General features: G+C 42.6%; 1 protein-coding gene across 1 annotated transcript in view; it reads right to left on the bottom strand.

Moving 5' to 3' along the window:
- The window catches only part of LOC136373395 (ras GTPase-activating protein 1), a 71,525-nt gene that overhangs the window by 4,002 nt on the left and 43,318 nt on the right, over positions 1-24,205 (bottom strand). The window contains exons 16-20 of the mRNA XM_066338302.1: positions 22,993-23,165; positions 22,679-22,838; positions 22,359-22,501; positions 21,516-21,631; positions 8,596-8,682 (exon numbers count right to left, since the gene is read on the bottom strand). Of these exons, the coding sequence (XP_066194399.1) occupies positions 8,596-8,682; positions 21,516-21,631; positions 22,359-22,501; positions 22,679-22,838; positions 22,993-23,165 (679 nt within the window). The remainder of the gene's footprint in view (positions 1-8,595; positions 8,683-21,515; positions 21,632-22,358; positions 22,502-22,678; positions 22,839-22,992; positions 23,166-24,205) is intronic.

The raw sequence follows: 24,205 nt of genomic DNA, 5'->3' as shown, positions 1-24,205 counted from the left end.
GCAATTGAACACCTTGCCTGGACTGTCAGAGAACCCATCTGCTGTAGGACTTCTGAAGGGGGAAGAGCAACAAGGGACAATTACCACTTTGACAGTGTACCACTGACAGTACAGAACAAATTGAGATGCTGTGATTCCCATCCACAAGATGATCCGTGAGCTGGAGAGCCAAGGGGTGGTCAGCAAAACACACTCACCCTTCAACAGTCCCATCTGGCCTGTGCGCAAATCTGAAGGAGAATGGAAATTGACTGTGGACTATCCTGCCTTGAATGAAGTGACTCCACTGCTGAGCGCTGCTGTGCAAGACATGTTAAAGCTCCAGTACGAGTTGGACTCCAAGGCAGCAAAGTGGTATGGCACTATTGACATTGCCAATGCATTTTTCTCCATTCCTCTGGCTGCAGAATGCAGGCCTCAGTTTGCCTTCATGTGGAGGGGTGTGCAGTACACCTGGAGCTGATGGCCCCAGGGCTGGAAGCACAGTCATACAATCTGCCATGGACTGATTCAGACTGCACTAAAAAAGGGTGAGGCTCCATAATGTCTGCAGTACATCGATGACATCATTGTGTGGGGAAACACTGCAGCTGAAGTGTTTGAGAAAGGAAAATAAATCATCTAGATTCTCCTGGAAGCCGGTTTCACTATCAAGAAGAGCAAGGTTAAGGGACCTGCTCAAGAGGTCCAGTTCCTGGAAATAAAGTGGGATAAGATGGATCATGTCAGATTCCTACCAATGTCACCAACAAGATCACAGCAATGTCTCCACCAACCAACAAGAAGGAGACACAAGCTTTCCTAGGTGCCATAGGCTTTTGGAGAATGCACATTCCCGAGTATAGCCAGATTGTGAGCCCTCTCTACCTGGTCACCCACAAGAGGAACACTTTCCACTGGGGCCCTGAACAGCAACATGCTTTTGCCCAGATCAAGCAGGAGATCACTCATGCAGTAGCCCTGGGCCCAGTCAGGACAGGACCAGATGTGAAGAACGTGCTCTACTTTGCAGACAGGAGCCATGGTCTGTCCTGGAGCCTTTGGCAGAAGGTGCCTGGTAAGACTCGAGGCCAAGCACTGGGATTCTGGAGCCAAAGTTACAGAGGGTCCAAAGCCAACTACACTCCCACAGAGAAGGAAATTTTAGCAGCCTATGAAGGAGTCCAAGCCACCTCAGAGGTAACAGGCACTGAAACACAACTCCTGGCCCCCTGACTACTGGTGCTGGGGTGGATGTTCAAAGCAGAGGTTCCCTCTACCCACCACACCATCAATGCCACATGGAATAAGTGTATTGCTCTCATCACACAGTGCACCCATATTGGAAAACTGAATCAACCTGGAATTTTGAAGATAATTACAAACTGGCCTGAAGGTGAACACTTTAGTCTTACTGATGAAGAACAAGAGCAAGTGACCCATGTTGAAGAAGCTCCACCCTATAATCAACTGCCAGCAGAAGAAACACGTTACGCTCTTTTTACAAATGTTTCTTGTCACATTGTAGGGATGAAACAAAAGTGGAAAGCAGCCGTATGGAGTCCCACATGACAGGTCGCACAAGCTGCTGAAGGAGAAGGTGGATTGAGCGAACTCGCTGAACTCAAAGCCATTCAATTGGCCCTGGACATTTGTAACGGAGGGTCACACTTGTGGCTGCTGTTAGGAGCACGAAAGGATGAGGCAGGCCAGCAGGAGGTCAAGAAGGAAAGCTTCCACTTTATTTTTTTGACTCCATATTATATACAAATTTACAGACAGGCCAAGATTGGCTACACAGGTAGCCACTTCTTCGACCTCATTGGTGAACATCACCATCAATCATCATTCTCCTCCTAGAGAGGAAGAATGTAAACAATTCTAATAATATACATAGTTTACTTGAAGCTGTGTGAGAACAAAACGTAAACAGTGAAAAGAAAGCAAACTTGAGGCAACAGACATTGCTGAAAGAGAGAAGTGACCAAAGCTCTACCTCTACACTGATTCATGGATGGTAGCCAATGTTCTGTGGGGATGGCTGGAGAAATGGAAAAAGGCTGATTGGATACATAGAGGAAAACAAATTTGGGCTGCTGAAGAGTGGAAAGACATTGCTACCAGGGTAGAGAAGCTACCTGTGAAAGTCCGCCATGTAGATGCCCATGTCCCCAAGAGTCGGGCTAATGAGGAGCACCGAAACAATGAGCAAGTAGATCAGACTGCAAAGATAAAGGTGTCAAAGATAGACTTAGACTGGCAACACAAGGGAGAGTTGTTCCTAGCTCAATGGGCTCATGATGCCTCAGGTCATCAGGGCAGAGATGTCACCTATAAGTGGGCACGAGACCGAGGGGTGGATCTAACCATAGACAGTATTTCTCAGGTTATCCATGACTGTGACACATGTGCTGCAATCAAACAGGCCAAGAGGGTGAAGCCCCTACAGTATGGCGGGCGGTGGTCCAAATATAAGTATGGGAAGGCCTGGCAGATGGATTATATTACACTGCCCCAGACACACCAAGGTAAGCACTGTGTACTTACAATGGTAGATGCCATCACAGGATGGCTGGAGACCTACCCTGTGCCTCAAGCTATGGTCCATAACACCATTCTTGGCCTTGAAAAGCAAGTTCTTTCGAGGCACAGTACCTCTGAGAGGATTGTGTCAGACAGTGAGACTCATTTCAAAAATAGCCTTATGAACACCTAGGCTAGGGAATATGGTGCTGAGTGGGTGTAGCATATTCCCTACCACGCACCAGCTGCTGGGAAAGTGGAGAGATACAATGGACTGTTAAAAACCACCTTGAAAGCATTGGGTGGGGAATCTTTCAAAAATTGGGAGCAGCATCTAGCAAAGGCCACCTGGTTAGTCAACACCCGAGATTCCACCAACAGAGCAGGCCCTGCCCAGTCTGAGCTTTTACATACAGTAGATGGAGATAAAGTCCCTGTAGTACATGTAAAAGGTTTGTTAGAGAAGACAGCTTGGATCAATTCTGCCTCAAGTACAGACAAACCCATCTATGGGATTGTCTTTGCTCAGGGACCAGGCTGTACATGGTGGATAATGCAGAAAGATGGAACAACATGATGTGTACCTCAGGAAGATCTGATTGTTGGGTGAGAACCATGTGTAAATATCACTTTTTGTTGAATGCCACTGCCATTGTCTGTATATAGCTGCATATTGTGTCTATATAGATATATGCATGTATAATGTATGTGTTTGTAGAGTTAGAATATATATTAGTTTTGGTAGATTGACAACATGGGGATAAGGAGTGGAATGTCCTAGGGTGACTGTATGATGCTTGTATCCCCAATTGTCTGTTCTGTGTGTCCTATATGTTGTGTTCTGTACCTTTAAGACTGGTTCTGAGATCCAAGCAGGGAAAGAAGAAGCACGCAGTTTGTTTTGAGAAAACAGCATTTACTCCTATACATTTTTTTTCTTCGGACTCTGTGTGTTCATCAGAGGTACAGACAGCAGCCAGACAGAGAACTTTTTTTGCTTTTAGTTAGTTTAGCTAGCTGAGGCAAAGAAGCTTCCTGGACTGTATTTTTATCTTTTTCCCTTTTTCTTGGGACTGTTTAAACCTGCTCTGGACTGAAAAAACCGAGAGGAGCACAGGGGAGCTGGCATCTGCGGCCCACCAGGGCCTGGACCTTGGCATTTTCCAGCACCGAAGGGACTGGGACTGATAAAATATTGAGAGAGCTGAGCTAACTCACGGCAAGGACTTCTCTCAGTTTTGCCATCTCCCTTCGGGGTGGCAAGACGTTTTGTTGTTTCATATTATTCATTCTTTATGCTTGTGGGCATTTTGTTTGTCAAATAAATAGTTTTTTCCACTTTTCTCCGAGGAAGTTCTTTTCCCAGACCGGCTGGGGGGAGGGGCTGTTTGGGTTTTCTCTCCAGAGGAACCCCATTCAGAGGTTTCCTCCCAAATTTGCCCTAAACCAGGACAGTATCCTAGAAGGATTATACTGGATCAGCTACTTTCTTCACAGAACTAATTGCTGCCACCCAGACAACCTAGAAAGCTAGGGAAAAGTACTCCGTTTGACTGCAGAACTAAGAACTTATTAAACAGAAACCCAAATTGTGTGGGCTTTGCATGGTCTGGTTCTTGGTGGGGGGGGGGGGGGGCGGGGTGGGGGCAGGGGGGGCCACAGAGGTGGCTTCTGTGAGAAGCTGCTAGAAGCTTCCAAAGATAGGCATGCTGTTGGCCAAGGCTGGGCCAATTAGAGACGGTGGTAATGCCTCTGTGATAACATATCTAAGAACAAATCTAAACAAAGTTTGTGGTGCAGCTTTAATTCTAGCTGAGAAGAGGAGGAGGTGAGAACATGTGAGAAGAACAACTCTGCAGACACCAAGGTCAGTGAAGAAGGAGGGGGAGGAGGTGCTCCAGGCACTGGAGCCAAAATTCCTCTGCAGGCTGTGGTGAGGACCATGTTGAAGCAGGCTGTCCCCCTGCAGCCCATGGTGATCCATGGGGGACACAGAGATACACCTGTAGCCCATGGGGGAGGAGCCCACACTGGAGCAGGTGGATGCCTGGAGGAAGCTGTGGTCCACTGGGAGACCTGTGGAGACAGGAGGCCCTTGCTTCCAGGCTGGAGTAGCCTGTCCTTGAAGGACAGCACCCTGTGGAAGTGACCTACGCTGCAGCAGTTTGAGGCGTAATGCTGTCTGTGGGATGGACTCATGTTGCAGCAGTTTTGGGAGGACTGTTACTCATGACATGGAGCCATGTTGGAGAAGTTCGTGGAGAACTGTCTCCCATGGAAAGGACCCCACAGTGCAGTAGGGGAACGACTCCTCTACCTGAGCAGTGAAAGCATGGGTGATAAACTGCCCAAAACCCCATTCCTTGACTCCCTGTGCTGTCAGTGGGAAGGAGGGAGGGGTTGGGGGGTAAAGGAAAGGTGTTTTGAAGGGCTTATTTTACTTCTAATTATCTTGCTCTGATTTTGTTAGTAATAAATTCACTTTGTATCTCTAAGTTGAGCCTTTTTTGCTCTTGATGGTAATTGATGAGTATTTTTTCCCGGTCCTTATCTCAACTCATTAACCCCTTGTAATATTTTCTCTCCTCTGTCCAGTTGCAGGGGAGGGTGAGTGAGCACCTTTCATGGGTGCCTGGTGTCCGGCCAGTGACAAACCACGACAACTGTCCTTCAGTTTAGCATGAGAAAAATCTAACTTTCTGTTAACATCTAAAATAAAAATAACATAAAATAAATTATCCATTTCAGGTTAACCATAATTCTGGAAGAGTGCTATAAAATCAAACGACATATGAACCAACTAAAGCAATCTAACTTGCCTCTCATTTTGTTCAGAGTGCATGGACACTACCAGCAGACTCTTATTTTACTACAGCAATACCAAAGTTTGACCTCTTACAAAAGAGTGGAAGTGGACCTTGCACTACCTTGCTTTTAAGTATACAGTGATGGCATTGTCCATTATTAATTGGAAGTGACACATGTAGCAGTGACGTTAACACAGCTTTCATGTGTCCAACACATATGAATTCCAATATATACTGTTATAGAAGTCTCCTGTTTGTCCAAGAACCATGGATTATGGGTTGACAAAACTCTCCTGGCCCAGTGTGAAACAAAAATATTTTCTATGAGATGAATTTAAAGCTATGAGGAAGTAAATAATTTTGAAGTCATGGCATGTACATTAATTTCTCCTATAGATGGTGTATTGTTTTTGCACAACTTGGTTTTTGGGGGGGCCACAGAGGTGGCTTCTATGAGAAGCTGCTGGAAGCTTCCACCATGTCCAGCAGAGTCAATCCCTGATGGCTCTTAAGATGGACATGCTGCTTGCCAAAACTGGGACAATTAGAAATGGTGGTAATGCCTCTGTGATAACATATTTAAGAAGAAAATCAAAACAAAGTTACATAGTTTTTCTTCTAGTCAGAAAACAGGAGGAGGTGAGAACATGAGGGAAAACAACACGGCAACACCAAGGACAGTGAAGAAGGAGGGGGAGGAGGTGGTCCAGGTGCCAGAGCCGAGATTCCTCTGCAGGCCGTGGTGAAGATCATGGTGAAGCAGGCTGTCCCCCTGCAGCCCATGGGGATCCATGAGGGATGCAGAGATCCACCCGCAGCCCGTGAGGGAGGTGCCCATGTCAGAGGAGGTGGATGCCTGGAAGAGGCTGTTATCCAGTGGAAGACCCAGTGGAGAGAGGAGGCCCCTGCTTCCAGGCTGGAGCAGCCTGTCATTGGAGGACTGCACCCCGTGGAAAGAGAGACCCATATCACAGTAGTTTTGGGAGGACTGTGTGCCCGTAGGGGGATTTCACGTTGCAGCAGGTGTGGTAGAACTGCTGCTCGTGAGAGTGGACTCACACTGGAGAAGTTCATGGAGAACTGTCTCCCGTGGGAGGGACCCTACAGTCTTACAGAGGAAGGAGTCCTCTCCCAGAGTAGCAGAAGAAAATCTCGGTGATGAACTGACCAAAACTCCCATGCCCTGTCTCTCTGCACTGTTGGTGGGAAGGAGGGAGGAGCTGGGGGGAAAAAGGTGTTTTAAGGGCCTATTTTACTTCTCATTATCCTGCTCTGATTTTGTTAGTTATAAATTCACATTACAACCTAAAGTTGAGCCTGATCTGCCCTTGAAGTGTTTTCTCCCCATCCTTATCTCCACTCATGAGCCCTTTGTTAATTTTTTTCTTCTCCTCTGCCCAGCTGTGGCAGGTGAGGGTGAGCAAGCGACTCTCATGGCTACCTGGCATTGGGCCAATGTCAAACCACAACAGGTGGCCTGAGGACAACTGAGGTATGAAGCCAAGATGGACCTTGCAGAGATAGAAAATTTGCTACTTCTTACACTAGTCAAGCTGACTAAATTAGGAATGAGTCATTACCTAGTATGGTCTTTTACAAAGAAATAGAAATGGCAACACTTTCTGAATTTTACAGAAACAAGCTACCCAGGCACTTAAAAACTATCCACCTATCTTTGAATATGTAATTATTCCTGGACCAAAACCAGTGCAGTAAAAGATAATATTCTTCACTAGAGGCTGCAAAAAAACCCCAAAAAACTGTAATCTAGAGACAAGTCACAAGTATCCACTTATGAAGAGAGAAAGGGACCCAATATTTACAGTATTCAGCAGAGATCTCAGAAAAATTCTCAGTGTAAGCTGTATCACCTAGGGAAAGCCACATGGTGCTCTCTGGAGATGGGAAGAAATGGGAAGATGGGAAGAAATGGGAAGAGACATAGTATTTGCTTCTAACTTCTACATGATTGCAATAGACTAGCCCAAACACCTCTGATAAGAGCAGCCTCAATTTTAAGGCAAAACTGTTGCAGAACACTGTTGGCAGGCATTTTATTGAAGATTTTTCTTCATTAAAATCTTGAGTCACTATTGTTACGAACACTTAATGACAGGAAAATAAGCATGGAAGGTACTGTACTAGGTACACTAACATTAACTGAAACTCGGGAAGGAAGGGCTCCTATATCTTCATTTCTGTCTCCAGCCAGTGATAAACAAGAGCCAATAACAAATCACCTGGAAGACACTGTTCAATGGGAGATTAACCTCAGCAAATCAGATAAGTGCCAGATACTGGTCTATCAGAAAGCTAGGCTTGCAAAAAAAAAAAAAAAAAAAAAAAAAAAAAAAAAAAAAAAAAAGGTAATGCAAATATAGAAAAGATGTGGCTTTGAAACCTTTAAACCCCTACAAACAGTTAGAACAATTGTCAAGACCTCATTTTTGTCAAAGGTTTTTTTGATCTGCACTAGCAACTGATAGTGTTAAAGAAAGAACTATTTATTCAATTGATTTATGAATGCATACTGGAGTTTTTGTACTTGGTGCCAGTTCAAAGGAGTCAGGTTCAGTAGCCTGCAACATTTTTAAAGAGACTGGAATGTTTCAACATGATTGGACTGGAGCCGAGAAATAAAACTGGGACAGCATATAAGTAGGTGTTTTCCAAAATGAATGCTGATTCCAAGTGGTCAGCACAGGGAGCCTTCATTGATGCAGAAAACTATATATTCCAATGCAGAAAGTACCTCAGTGAAATCTGACAGTCCAGTCACCTTTCTGAGAAGGCATTAGTTTCCTTAACATGTTATGTCTGCACTTTAAAGGACACTTAGCATGTGTAAGATTTTTCCAGTAATTAACACACTACATAAGGGTCCCTGGATAAGGCACAGTCCTCCCAGATGGCATGACAAGAACATAATCATTAGAGGATACAAAGCGTTAACTATCACTTTGAGAGAACTTTTTCCTCTTTCCCAAGATCTTAGATTAAATAAATTAACAAAATACAAGTAAATTCAAAGTTAAAGCTATGAAGTATAGCTATACTGACCTCTATACTAGACCGTTAGCAAGTCTCCAACAACATGACTAAGAATCTAGCAGATCCTTAATTGAGATATCATGCCCTACTACCACAATAATTTAAAATATTCTTGTAACCTATATAAATACTAAAAACCTTTGTCACTTAAAGAAAAAATTGATAAGCACACTGAAGCATGACAGTAATAAGACAATAAAATATTATTTTCAGCATAAAATGACAAGTAACTTACCTAACAACTCTTGTTCTCATTGTTGTATTAGCTGGCCACTTGTTTTGAACAGATTTCTGCAAACATCCATAAATATATCTCAACATCCTGTAAAAATAATAACTAATGAATAATTTAATTTAAAAAATTTAATGGGTAAAAATAGCTGGTTAGAAAGCATCTAGTCCAATCTCCTCCAATTCAGACATAAGCTGTAAAGTAATTTAAAATCTGCTATAACAGTCCCTTTACAAATGGCAAATAAAGTCCTTGACTAATGCACTACTCTATTTGTGAAGGTAAAATTCTGATAAATCATGTATGCATTATATGTTTTATAATACTTTTTTTCCTATTTCCCTAGGTAACATTTCCTTTTTTAAAACAAGGTTTGGTTTGGTGGCTTTTTTCCTTGATTTTTTTTCCACTTTTTAACTGAATGAATAATTTGTGCATCCATAACTAGAGGTCAGGTGTTTAAAAATAGTTATGCAATAGTCCTCTCCTAAAAAAAATAGGAGCCCTCTGGTATATTTCAGAAAATGTTGAAATGCACCATATATTTAACAGGATGAAGCTTTTAATACTAACTGTGCTGGTTTTGTATTAATTGATTTGTGGTGAAGAGGGAAAAAGTGAGCCACAGAAGTGAAGCCTCTGTGAGGAGCTGCTAGCAGCTTCCTCTGTGCCAGGCAAAACCAATTGCTGGCTAACTCTGAGAAGTGGCACACTGCTAAGCCAATTAGAAAAGCTAGTAACGTCTCTATGATACTGTTATAAATACATATTATATGATTGGCTTTTCGCAAATATTGAAATTAGTACTATATGTGTTATGTTGGAACGTTATGCTGTATTAATATAGTCTCTTTTAGTAGTGTGATAAATAGTTTTTAGGCTAATAGCATAGTATTAAAATAGAAAGTATGTGTTGTAAGATGTTTTTTGTAACTAGCTCAAGGAATGGGAATGACAATCAAGAAATTCTTCACATTATCCTATCTGGATAGAGATAACAGCAACAGACACCAAAACCCCAAAGGAAGAATTTATTGCCTCCATTACTGGGGAGTTTGAGACTCCATGGAGCCACAGGAGGACTGATTTGCAGGATGGAATGGTGGTGGTGGTGGGGAAGTTGAAATTAAGCAGAAACACCTAAAGTCAAAAGGAATGTTTGAATCATGTATGGGATTTATGAATATGCAGTAGGCTATTGATTTTAAGGGAAGATCCTTTGCTAGCAAGGTGTGCTTTTTCGCAGAATGCCAGGCACCCTGATGTCTGTAAACTTTTGCTTATGTCTCTTATTGTCTTATTTTTTATTATTATTAAACTTTTAAAACTTTAACAAAGAGAACCACGTTTTTAACAATAACATATTTAAGAACAAAAAAAACGTGGGAAGCTCTCTTGTGCCCTGCTCTCTAAAGAGAGGTGGGGGGGCTGGCCAGGGCCCCTTCCTGGCAGGGGCCGCTACCCTTTCCCAGTGCGGCCCCCAGGCCATGCTGCCAGGGGCCATCCCGGCACCACAAGCAACCATGGAGCTGGGGCAGCACCGTGCGGCCACGACTCTCTCAGCATGGCTTGCAAAAGACTTTATTTACTTCACCACTTTGAGCCAGCCATGGTGCGGACAGAAAGACAAAACTGGAGGCAGCAGCTTTTCTTTTTTTGGCATCCCACATGAAAAAAAGGTGTGGAATGGAGCTGGCAGCCAGTGCGGCTTGCGCAGTGCCAGCGGACACCATGTGACCAACAGAGAGAGAAGCACTGTGAGCAAATCCCCGATTGCAGAGCCTGGACAAGACTAACCTTTCAGCACTGCAGAACTCTATAAAAACTGTTTCAGTTGATAGAACTTGAGAACAACCGAACCTACAAACACCAATTCTCTCCAGAGTCAGAGAAAAGGAAAAAGTGAGGACACATGAGGAGAACAATATGATGACACTAAGGTTGGTACAAAAAAGGGAGGGGGAGGAGGAGGTGCTCTGAGCGTTGGAGCTGAGATTCTTCTGCAAGCCGTGGTGAGGATTATAATACAACAAACTGTTTCCCTGTAATCCATGAAGTGCATGGGCAGCCCATGAGAAAAAGGCACTCGTGCTGGAGCGTCTGGATGCTGAAAAGCTCTGATCTGGTGAGAAGCTTGAATAGAGAGAGAGAACCCTTGCTTTCAGAAACAGAGGAAGAGGACCCTTGCTTTTATACTCTAGAAAAGCTCATCCTTAAAAACTACACCCCATAACTAAATGGCCCATGAAAAGCAGTTGTGGAAAGACTGCAAGCTGTGGGAGGGACTTCACATTGCAAGCAGGTTCTGGGTGGACTGTTCACCATGAAAATTAAAACCACCTTGAAAAAGTTCACAGAAAACTGTTTTGCATAGTGTTGGGGGTTAGGTTTGTTCCTTTCTACTCTAAAGATTTTTTCCCCATAAGTTACCAAGGAAACTAAGTGTTGGATACTTAAGACTACTTAATAAAAAACAAAGGGGTGGTCCAAGCTCGGAGGGAGAGATAACTCGAGTTTTGGGGCAGGTAAAGGACAGAGCTTGAGGCAGTTTGGCACTCTGGTTTTTTCGGCGTTTGGGGAGAGAGAACGGCTGGGTTGCTGCTCACTGCTAGAAGGGTTCACTCTCTCTAGAGGGGTCCAGTCCTGGAAAATCTACCATCATCTGCTCGCCCTGGAATTCTGAGCTTCTTTGCCGCCCTGTGGGAGCTGGGCCAGCCCTGCCCTGCCGTCACGGTTTTGTTGGCACTGCTCCTCTTGCTACAGTGTGACCCTGCATCTCCCTGCCCTGCCAGGACACCCTGCCCCTGCCTGCCGGGACATCCTGCCATCCCAGCTACCAGCCCGGGACTTTCCACTGTTCCCAGCTTGGTGCTCTGAGGATCCTACAAAGGCACTAAGACCAAACTGCCCTGGGTTTTTGTGAAGTTTTTTCTTAGTACTGTTTTTGTTATTAATGCTGTAGTTGTTGCTTTTTGTTTACTTTGTTATACATACTAGTAAAGAACTGCTATTTCTATTCCCAAATCTTTTGCCTAAAATCTTTTGACTGCAAATTTATAATTGGAAAAAAGGGGAGTGGTGGTTTACATTCTCCATTCCAAGGAAAACTCCAGCTTTCCCTTGCAGATACCTGTCTTCCCAAACCAAGACACATAGGAAAGACCCTGGGCATAGGAAAAGACTCCTCTCCTTAAGCGAACTGAAAAAAGATCTTAAGAAGTGGCAAACTAACTAAAATTCCCATATTTTGTCTCCCTGCACTGTCGGTAGGAAAGAAAGAAGGGCTGGGGTGGGGAGTAAGGTGTTCTAAAGCTTTATTTTTGGTTCTCGTTATCCTCTTCTAATTCTGTTAATAAATTTTTCTTTATACCTTTTTAATTTTGAACCTGTTTTGCCCTTAAAGTGTTTTCTCCTAATTCTTCTCTCACCTGATGAGTTTTCTTTCCCCCTCCTCTGCTTAACTGTAGAAGAGGAAAATCAGTAAATGAGTTTTGTGGGTGCACTGGCAGGTCCAACCAGTAACCTAACACTGCCAAGTCCACCATTAAACCCCATCTCGAAGTGAAACATCCACATGCCTTTAAATACCTCTAGGGATGGTGGCTCCAGAACTTCCCTGGCCAGCCTGTTCCAATGCTTTACTGTTGCAGTACATCCCCATGCCCTAGCAGGTGTTTCCATATTAGGAAAGAGTGTAAGTTTCACCCCTGACCTTTTAAGGAAAGAGAACCAGAAACTTCTATGCTTCTCTCACCATAATTGGCCCAGTGCCGGGACAAAGGCACCTGTTGAATGCTTGAGCTGTTCCTAAAGAAATGTAGCTCTTTTCTATTGAGCAGCATGCCAAAAAACCCTCCTTGATCGTTGAATACTTAAGAGAGAGCACAGAGTCTTTCAGTGCTTTTTGGGGTGTCTTAGCAGGTGCAAGGGACCTCCCTGCACTGTGCACGGCTTTAATTCTTTTGTTTTGTATAGTTTATTTTCACTTTAATTAAAACTTTTTTGCTTTTCCAAACACCTCCGATCATGCCATTTCACTAATTTTTATAAGCCATTTCTGAGAGGCTGCTGGCAACCCTCAGAGATCGATAAACCTTTGTGGGGCTAATAACACACTGGCCTCCTGCAGAAACGTATCACTTAACAACCGTTTTGGTGAAGTAATTTTTCGTAATATCCAATCTAAACCTCCACTGTCACAACTTGAGGCTATTTCCTTTCTTTACTTGCTACTTGAGAAGAGACCAACACTCACCTTGCCACAACCTCCTTTCAGGCAGTTACAGAGAATGATAACGTCTCCCCTGAGCCTCCTTTTCTCCAGGCTAAACCAACTGAGCTCCTTCAGCCACTCCTCATAGGACTTATTCTTCAGCCTCTTCCTCAGCTCTGTTGCCTTTCTCTGGACATGCTCCAGCACCTCAATGTCTTTCTTGTAGTGAGGGGCCAAAAACTGACCCTAGTAATTCAAGGTGTGGCCTCACCAGTGCCAAGTACAGAGGAACAATCACTTCCCTGATCCTGCTGGCCACACTATTTCTTCTACAAGCCAGGATGCCATTGGCATTCTTGGCCACCTAGGCACACACTGGCTCATGTTCAGCTGGCTGTCAACCAGCCCTCCCAGGTCCTTTTCCACTGGGCAGCTTTCCAGCCACTCCAAGCCTGTAGCACTGCCTGGGGTTGTTGTGACCCAAGTGCAAGACCTGGCATTTGGCCTTATTGAACCTCATACAATTTGCTTCAGCCCATCTATCCAGCCTGTCCAGATCCCTCTGCAGAGTCTTCCTATCCTCATGCAGATCAACAGTTCCACCCAACTCTGTTCTATCTTCAAATGTACAGAAGGGCAAAAAGCAAGAAAAATTCACAAGCTGACATAAAAATAGTTTAATAGGTGTGATGATTTCAGGTTGAAACCAGGTGGAAACACCAATTCATGTAGTGGTTTCAAGTTTGCCTATTTCTGTTTCCTGAATTATGCGTAGTGGTTTGAGTATCTACCAGAATTATTTACTTTTTTTCTGCTGTGAGATAGGATTAGGAGAGAAGCAAAGCAAGCTCAAAACTTAAAAGGGTATAAAGACAGGTTTATTAAAAAAACTACCAAAGAGAGAAAAAAAAATATGAATAAAACCTTTAAAACACTTCCCCTCTCCCCCAACAGCTTCTTTTCCCTTCTCACAGACAATGTATAGAGACAAAACTTGGAACCCTTGGTCAGTTTCCCACCTATAAAACAGTCTTTTATCAGTTCATTTAGAGAGAGAGATATCTTTTGGTTTACTATGGGACTTCCCACAAGACAAAAACAGTTCTCTTGTGGCTTTTTTAATTCTCACAAAAGCAGCCGTCTTGGAATATGCAATTCTGAAGTCCTTCCCATATCATCCAGCCTTCCCCTGGCTGCATATGGGCAATGTACTCACGGGGTATCATTTTAAAGACAAACGGTTCCAAAAGCAAAGGCTTTTCTTCCTCTCTAGGAAGAGAGATCTTTTCTCTTTCTAGGGGCAGATCTTCATCTCATCTCTCTCTCTCCCTGTTCAAGCTTCTCATAAGATCACAGCTACTTCAGTATTTACTTAGTCCACCACAAATGCCTTTGCTTATATCTGCAATCTGAACACTCATCATCTTCCCGATACACATTTCCACAACTTAAAGGGATATTCTAGCATACTCCACTCTGTTACCACAGCTCACAAAAGATTTTCAGCCTAAAACCAAGGCATCTTTTCATTCTCGTCCATCTAAGATGTAACTCTTCCTTCACTGACTTTGTTAAGATAGGGTTAAGAATTTCTGTAGCCACAAAGCTGAGGAATAGAACCTCAGCTCTACTGCAACCAGGATGTGCTTTCATTGTTCCAACCAAATCAAGTATGACTTTGCCTGGGTAATCGGGGGGGGAGGAAGGATTGGCTATGTATTTTAGAAATAAAGCTATCCTCTACTAGGTCGGGTGAGACTGTACCTAATCATCATAAGATAGATGATATAATTGTAACAATTGTTGGTAGCTGAACATAATTATTATCTTAAACTAGAATCGTGAGAATCATAAAGGAAGATATTTACCAAAATTCATGCTTGGGTGTATACAATAGAACAATGGAGGTTTAATGTTTAACATAGAGTTATGTAACGAAATGCCATAATACAGGGCCCCTTTTGGGCCCTCGTTGGAGTTGGATTTGGGTTTGTACCCCGGCTCCCAGAGCTCTCATTAATAAAGCACCCATGTGATCATTCACGGTCATGTGTTTTCCTCGCTAACAGCTTTGATGTCTTCATATTGTCTTTTTACATGTCTTCACTGTCTTTTCTCTCACTCAGAGAGGATTTAATGTTTTGCAAGTTTCATCTGTCAAGGAAAAAGTTAACATTCTCCCAGGTCTACAGTGGGCATGATGGTTCTTCCCTGGGCAGTGGCCGAAGGTGGTAAAATCAGGCCGTGCTGAGCTGTGCCAGGATCCCAGGGGCCCCAGCAGCACCTAAACTTCAGCTGTAGGGCCACCCCACACAGCTGGGCCCCCTCTCCTCTGCCGGATGACTTGGTAGCGGTGGCCAGAGGTGTATACAATGAAGGATTCTTCAGAAAGCTACACTGGGTAGGGGGCTAGCTCCTGGCAGGGACCACCCAGCCCGGCTAGGCCTCCCAGGGCCATGATGGGAAGGGGGGGGGGGGGGGGGGGGGCTTAGTGGAAGAATGTTAGCAGTCACTGGGCCCGATCCGGCCAGGACGGGGCTCTCTCTCCTCCCCTCCCCCTGCTCGGCAGTCATTGGGCCTGGGCCTGAGTCAGGGCTCAGCGGGCTTCCCGGGAAGGGGCCTGGCCCCTGGCAGGGCCTGGCCAGTCTGGCCCCCATGGCAAGGAGGGAGCCAGGCCCAATTGTTACCTGTTCCCAGGTTGGAAGGAAAAGAGAACTTCTCGGGATTTTCCCTGATTTTTAACCTGTGTTTTCACAGAGGCGTGTCACCTTTCTAGTGGCTTTACCACATGTCAGTATTCAAACCTGGTCACTGACTGGTTTTGCTATAACTTTCTTGAAAAAATTACTTCCGTGCAAAACCAGCACAAGTGGTAAAGTAAAAGCTGTGCATGCAAGGAAAGCAAAATAAATTAATTCACTACTTCCCATTGGCAGTCAGGCATTCAGCCATCTACAGTAAAGCAGGGCTCCATCATACATAATGGTTACTTGGGAAGACAAATGCAGTAACTCCAAAATGTGTCTCCTTCATCCTTCTTTCTCTGAAGTTTTATTGCAGAGCAGAACGTCATATCATATGGAATGTCCATTTCGTCAGTTGGGGTCAGCCATCCTAGCTGTTTCCCCTCCCAACTTCTTACCCATGTCCAGTCTATTTACTGGGGGGTAGGGCAGAATGGGGAGAGAAAATACAACCCTCAACACTGTGCAAGCACTGTTCAGCCAAAATATGGACGTGTTATCAACACTGTTTTAGTCACAAGTCTAAAAGAGAACACCATTCAGGCTGCTATGAAGAAAATAATCTCCATCTCTTTTTCCATACCATTTGCATAATATGCTTGAGTTGTACACTATCCAGTACATCTTCATTAACCACCACCCTGTCTTCCTATCCTTTAGTATGCATACAGATATCATTCCCTTAGTCTATAGCCCCCCTCTTGCCCCCAAAGTGTCCATAAAATGTCCATTCAGTTCACTTAGTCTGTAACCTGGGTTCTGTTATAGTGGTCACTTGGAACAGAAGTAGTGCATTGTGTGGAGTCATTTGGCACCAAAGGCAGCTCAGATTGTGTCACTGCTGCACTTGCAATGCTTTTTGCAAAGCTCATCCACCACTAGTTCAGGTGGTCCCTTTTATAGTACTACTTCTAGCATGCAGCTCAAATCATGGGTTACAACAGTATAATCACATATCCATTACAATCTCCACCCCTGGTCCTTTTGGATCAGACTATAGAGTTTTACATCACAACGAACTCCATGCCTTGTCCCCACTCTGGCATGGATTCTCCATGGGCTGCAGTCCCTTTGGAGGCATACCTGTTCTAGCATACACTTATCCACAGACCAGCCACTTCCACTCCAGCTCATACTGGAGTTCTTTCATGTCCAGTATGGCAGCACTAAACCATGGCATGATTTTATTCAGGCCATGATAGTCCACTGTTAGTCTCCACCCTCTGCCAGACTTCTGCAGGCCATATGGAACTATTCAAGACTGATTGAGTATTACTGATTACTCCTTGGCTCTCCAGTTGATGAATCAGCTTATGAAGGAGAACCAGGGAGTCTTGGTTGATGCAATATTGCCACTAGTTCAATATCATGGTAGCAGTCTGCACCTGCTGCTCTTCAACACAGAGAAAACCCATAACAGAAGGTCCTGCAAGTGTCCGGGCAAAGTAGACTGTTGTTTATTCTTCTTTGCATATACAGCAGCTACACCAAAGGCCCACCACTACCCTTTTAAATCTTTGAAATACCCTCTCCTGAAACTGTCTGTACCAAGGATACATGGAGTCTCTAGGTCAGTCACAATAGGATACTTCCGTCACTTATTCCCTGTGAGGCTCACCCCAGCTTTGAACACAAATTGTTGGGATCCCCTTGTTCTAGAAATCCAGATGGGTTTCATCCCCTTGGACCCTAATGGCATTAGGGTACACTGTGCACTCATGTCCACCAAAACCTTATACTCTCATGGGTTTGATGTGCCACATCATCAAATCCATGCAGTCCAATAAAACCAGTTGGCCCTTTCCTCTGCCTGACCCCTCTGTTCTTGGTTGGAGCATTCATTACCCAACTCCTGTAATTGTAAACCAGAAGTCCTTTCATTAGGACCAGGAGGATCAACCCTTCTACTCTGTCTGGGGAATGGCTCAAAAGCAACTGGAGCAGTAATCTTTTCTGAATGGAGCTTTTCTGGCTGCTGCTTTTCCTTGCAATTCACATATGTGGTCTAGGTTTGAGGTAGGTGCAATGCTCCAGTTCATGTCTTCCCTGTGATTGCAGAGCTAGAATCACAAGGTGGCATATAGTGTGGACCTACAGTTCCCTTTCCCTTGAGCAGAGAAAAGCTGATTTCATATGGCACTCTTGATAGCCGAGACACCAAACTCTAAGGGTAAGGAGAAAGGGATATTCTCTTAAGAGCATCAGAGCTGGCAGATCAGTTTTTACACAGTTGTTGCATCAATGTCTGTCTATTATCACCAGGGTGCTGGTGCACAACATTGGTGTGTTCCATACAAGCTTCTACCACATGGACTGGAAATAAAGGACTTCATCCAGATCTTTGGAAGCCTGCTTATTGTTCAGATTGCTGTAGGTCACCACCATCACTAAATCCCTCAGATACTGAATACCTTCCTCAAACATGGTCCTCTTGCCTCAGTAGTTTACAAGACTTGCCTTGAGGGAATACCTTGTTTTCATACTTGAAAGGAGCCACTTCCAGAGACTGTGGATTGCTGTCCATCTTTCTGTCCCTTTGTTGATTTCATGGTCCCTTACTAGGGATCCCAGTTGCTGGTCTTGTCTACCTTCTATAATTCCTGACTGTTGGACCCAATATCCCAGCATTGGAGCAACCAGGTCATAATTTGCTCACCTGGCTGGTGACCATAATCTTTCCACATATCTCTCAGTTCACTCTAGGATAGAAACCATGTGATTTCTGATTAATTTATGATTTCAATCTCTTCCCTCTCCTGTTCTTGTGACTACTCTGCTGAAGAACAGGCTGACTCTTCTGATTCTTCTTCCTGCTCTCCCCTCAGGAGGAGGTTTTTCTTCCATTACTAGACAAATGGACCTCTGCTTCCATTGTTTTTTCTTGTCTATAGGAACAACTGTTATAGTTGAGAGTTAGATCTCTAGCTTAGCTAGTGTCTGTTTGTATGTTCTAACATCTAGAGACCCTCTTGAGCTCTTCAAGTGCTTAACATAGGTTCAGTAGGGGTAGAGCAGGCCTCAACACAGTGCTAGAAGTTGTGTCTGATATAGACAAGACATAATTTTATCAAGTGTTCTGTTGCTTCAATAGCATTCCATGCCTGTTCAGGTTTCAAGTCCTATGTCATTGTAGGGGGGAACATTCTAGGTACCTGCCCAAGTTCTATACACCTTGCCACCCAAGACCCATGTGCCTCAGAGCACATCCCTGTGTGGCATTTCAAATTAGCTGACTACCTTTTTGAAAAGCCAGAATTATATTCACAACACATACCAATATAAGCATTTGGATTACACAAAAATGTTCCAGAAACCAGTCATTGTAACAAGGCAAGAAACATCTACCACCAAGGAGAAGGTGCCATTCTTCATTTCCCCCACAAAATGGCTTCCAGAAAAGAGGAAAAAGGTGCAATTGTTAATTGCCTCAGAATTGGTTTCCAGAGTACTGGGACAATAGCAATGCATGGCACAAGCAACAGATTAGGCTCAAGGCCAGTGCTATTACCATAGCTCTCCCAGACATAAACGTAATAAAGTGATAAACAACACAGTAAACTGAAAAAGCCAAAAGCAGCTATTAACAAGCACTAGAGTTTGAGGCAGAGCAAGAGATGGAGCATGTCATGAAGCAGATGATGTAACAAATAAACCAGTATCAAGAAAAAAAGGCAACATCGTGACCAGTAAGAGCAAGTAACAACTTGCCAAGTAATAACTAAACAGTTATAAGAACTATAAATGTAGTCTAGCATGCTCAGATCAAATCTGTTGTTATCTAGAACCTCTCAAGCCCTACACTGGGCTCCAGAAATGATTGTCATGGGTTCACTCCAGCCAGCATCTAAGCCCCCACCAAGTTGCTTGTTCACTCCTCCTGAGCAGCATAAGTAAGAGAATCAAAAGGGCAAAATCAAGAAAAACCTCATAGGCCATCATAAGGACAGTTTAATAGGTGAAGTTGTGTACACAAGCAAAACAAAATAAGGAATTCATTCATGACTTCCCATTAGTAGGCAGATGTCCAGCCACTTCCAGTAAAACAGGGCCTCACCATGCATTAGAGGAACTTGGGAAATATCCCTTTGGTCAGTTAGGGTCAGCTGTCCTGCTTGCATGCCCTCCCTACTCACCTTTTTTTCCAATTTTCAGAGATGGAAGAAACAGAAGACAGCAACTGAACAACAAAAAAAAAAAAAAAAAAAAAAAAAAAAAAAAAAAAAAAAAAAAAAAAAAAAACCAAAAAACAAAAAAAACCACCTCTACACTGAAAATACTGTTAAACAGTAGCCAAAATACCAGCATGCTAACAGCACTGTTTTAGTCACAAATCCAAAAAAACAGTACCATTCCAGCTACTATGAAGAAAATTAATTCCATCCCAGACAAAATCAGTGCACAATGCAAAATTTATCATTCTTTATATTAAAAGAGAACGATAAAAAAGTGAAAGAAAACTGTTAGCACTACACACTTTTTATTCAATGGTTTCAGACTAAAGAAGTTATTTTAACTTTTTTTAAAAAAGGAAAAGAATAACCTGTGCATTTCCCTAATACCCTAATAGATAGAAGTAATCAAAGCAGGGTGTCATTCTACTGCGACCCATTTGTATTGTTAATGCTTTTAATAATTCCATCTCTTTTTCAGAGTAGAAAGACTGGAAAGAATTGGCAACTGACTTAAATATATACTATTGTCTGCCAACTAGTACTGTCCCCCAGCTCTTTGTAGAAACAATATATCAATATTTTATTTTCTTTTCTTCTTTCCCTGACCCCTTGGAGTCTGTTTCGCCCCCGTGACAGTAACTGGTGAGTGATCTCTCAACGGTCCTTATCTCAGCCTTCTGTTATGTTTTCTCTCCCCTGTCCAACTAAGGAAGAGGAATGATAGAGTGGCTTGGTGGGTACCTGACATCCAGCCAAGGTACACTCATCATATTTGCAAAAAAGCACAATTCAGGTTTTGATTTTTTTCTCTGTACATATAACAGCCTGTCTTGGTTTAAAAGACAAATGTCTGCCAAGGAAGGCAGGAACCTTCCTAGAAGGGAAAAGAAGACCCTTCCCTCCAATCTATTATAACTCCAAAAATTATGGGGCTTTCAGGCAAAAAATAGGAGGAAAAAGAATAAGTTCTTTACTAGAATATATATTTAAAAAGAAACAGAACAGACCAAACAACAACACAATAACAGAAGTTTCCCACACACCAAGCACTAGGACTCCCATTTGGTGTAGTTATGACCACAATCAGCAGGGGGCGGTGGCAGCTCCAGTGAGGTGAAAACTGCAGTAATTCACTTGCAGCCGGCAGGGGGCGCTAGCGGGCTCAACTGGTGCCAGGAAGGATGGAAGGAAGGAAGGAAGGAAATTGCTCCTTTTGCAAACTCACAGTCAGCGTTCAATCTCATCACTGCCAAGTAGCAGCTGGCAGAAGCAGGGTAAAACAGGCAGATTCGGTCGTAGTCCGAGTCGCAGCGTAACAAAAGTCCCTGAGCCAAATGCACAACTCCCACAGCACGTGACCACTCTCTCCGATCCCACGCCGGAAGGAAGGCATGCAGCCCCCACCCCCCAGCAAGTCTCAAGCCAGCCCCAACACCTCTCGCAGCAATTTCTATGCCTCAATTTCTAAAATGAAAACCCCAGCGGGAGAGCCAAACCCCCACCCAAAACTCCCCAAAGACTTCACTGGAATACCAGGGTCATTAGCCACTCTTTTGTTAACTCAATCAACTTTTATTCATCCCCCAGGTGCCGCCCCCTTCTTCTCCCAGGGTCTTTTTCAGATGACAGATGGGAAGAAATTCTCTGAAAAACCTAAGCCACAACACAGCCCTAAAGAATTTAGTCTTAGTACTGATTAGTATAAAATAAACCAATAAAAGCCTATTTTATGGTGCAATGTAAACCACAGAGGAATTTTCAAGTACAAATTTGAACAGAAGAGTGCAAACTTACGGAGGCAATATCTCTGCAGCCATGAATATTTTCTCCACCAATTCCGAAAGTATACTGAGTAAATGTGCCAAATTAGTGTTTACATCTTCATTTTTTTCTAACTTTGAAGGATTTAACTAAAAGCAAAAGGGAAAAAGACATGTTTTGTCTCTTGAATATAACTACATATATAATTTGATAATATTTCATACTGAATACTATTTCAAAATAAATTAAATATTCTCATACTTGTACAGAACTTACAATTCTGTTTCAAGGGCTGGCCAGAAAACTAATGTGAAAAAGCAAAGTTTTTAAGTTCTAGTTCACTACTATGCTTTTAACAGAACATTTAACACTATCCACAAGTACCTACCTTTTTCTAAGTATGTATATTTTCATCTTTTAATCCACTATTCTGAGGACACAGCCCTCCTCTTTCCATAATTAAGTTCAAGTGAAAAAGAAGGTAGGAGAGTTGTTTTAGAAATAAAGATAGGATCTAACACAAGCAGTTAATGTAAGGGAGTTTAAAAATGAAACTTAGTTCAGACATTGACTTCTAGCATATCTGGAGCTCAAAACAAGTTATTTAAGGTAGGCCATTCAGTAACTGCTACAACAGAACATATAACTGCTAAGGAATAAATACATAATTTAAAGAAATCTGAGCTTAAAAGCTTATTTAAAAGTGATGCTATGAACATTGTCCAAGGTCACATTTAGAAAAAAAATCTCATAATCAGTTCAGTTCCAGTACTGAAATTATTTCTGAAGTATTAATAAATGCTTCTAAAGCAAATAACCAGTAGATCACAATTTCAACAAATCAAAATTTGAAAAAAACATAGTTCAAGCTATCACCTCACAGGACTGCTTGCTCTCCATTATCTTTAATATACTGTCTTTTAGTGCATGATGAACAAAACGTGTTGCTGTGGCTTTCATATATTGCTCCATAAGTGTACTTGCTAAAGTGGTGGCACGAAACAAAGTAGTAGCTTCATCTGAAAAAAAAATAAAGTGCAAAATTGAGAAAATGAGACAACAAAATGCAGAGGGGAAAAATAAGCTGTGTTCACAGTTTGATATATGATGCAATAAAGAGAGGAGACAGAAATGAAGACATAAGAGTCATTCCCTTCCCAGAGTTTCAGCTAATGTTAGTGTAATTAGTACAGTACCTTCCATGCTTATTTCCCTGTCATTTAGTGTTCGTAACAATAGTGACTCAAGCTTTTCATGAAGAAATATCTTCAATAAAATGCCAGCCAACAGTGTTCTATCCTGGCCACAAACATGTGATAAGGCATAGACTACATGCATCTCTTTCTGGAGTATGAGCTGAAAGAAAACCAAAACAGTGTTCAGAAATTTGTGCTAAAATAACAGTTGCCACAAATACAACTTAGCAACATCTGTAAGTACTATTGAAATTTCTCTCAAACAATAGAGAAAGTGAATTTTGACAGAAAACATGAGGAAACAAACTTAATACCTCTTTAAACTCACTGTACTCCTCTTCTGGCATGATCTTCTCCATAGAATATCGTGCTCGAACACGCAAAGATCCTGGCTCAATACCTTTCAGTGGTATATGGGAACTGAGTTGAAACCACTCGTCTGTTGCATGTCCTTTCTGTAATCGGCTTAATTGGCAACGCATAAACACTAAGAAAAAAGCATTGTTAAATAAGTTATCTCCAGCAAAACAGTGCTAGCATTAAATTAAAAAAGGATTTTTTTTAGCATGTCACCTTGCTTCAGGAAAAGAGTATTAATAGAAATGATCAAAATTTGTGTCATCAAATATATGGACAGATTTTCTCTTAGATGGTTTAACAGACTCCTGAAAACTGAAGTTGAAATATAAAGCATGCTGTAAATAATGTATACCCAGAGATATTTTAAAAAATTTCTTTTTAATGCCCAAACAGGGGGAAAAGCCCCTCTGCTCCCTCAGCTACCTATCAAACCTAGGCAGCAATCAGTAAATTAAAACAGGTAAAATTATTAGAATTCAATGTCTTCTTTTGATTTATTGCTAAAGTAACACATTTAAGTCAGTCAGGTAGGGGATAAACCAATTCATCATCATCTGCTACTTATCACAAGTGTGGACTAGACTGTCTTTACACCAGACAATCAATTGACTTTCCCAAAATATTTCTTCTGAGCAAAGGCTCACATCCTCAGCTGAGTAACGTGCTTTCTTCTTGTTTTGCTTGTGCATATAAGGCATAAATCTCATTGACAGGAACAGTGAGATACAGGATTCAGAATAATCTGATTGAAAGGAATGAGGGATTTGTCTTTACAAACAAACTGTAGGTCTGCTGATAAAATTGGATACTGAGAGATTAGAGAAACAATGGGAAGAACCATAAATTCCATAGGAATTCCACTGATTGACACAAGGAAAAGAAAAAAAAAGGGAGGTATACATTAAAAGGGGGTCTTAGGTATTAGGTGTTTTTGGGAAGTCTGTACCACTCAAGTACCTCAGCCAATGAGGAAAGAGAGAGGGAAATGTGACCAGCAAATTAGGATAAAAAGGAGGCTGCATCCTGTAAAAATTTGAGAGACCCCATGGGAAATGCCCATGACCTCTCCCTTTATTCGAATAAAGTTACAGTACTCCTCTTTCTCCTTTTTGGACATAAACCTCTGGTGTTTGTGGATTAATTTTCCTGAAACTGATAATTTATTTT

Source organism: Sylvia atricapilla, chromosome W (genome assembly GCF_009819655.1).
Source record: "Sylvia atricapilla isolate bSylAtr1 chromosome W, bSylAtr1.pri, whole genome shotgun sequence".
NCBI classification, from domain to species: domain Eukaryota; kingdom Metazoa; phylum Chordata; class Aves; order Passeriformes; family Sylviidae; genus Sylvia; species Sylvia atricapilla.
This window is presented reverse-complemented; position numbering and strand designations above follow the sequence as displayed.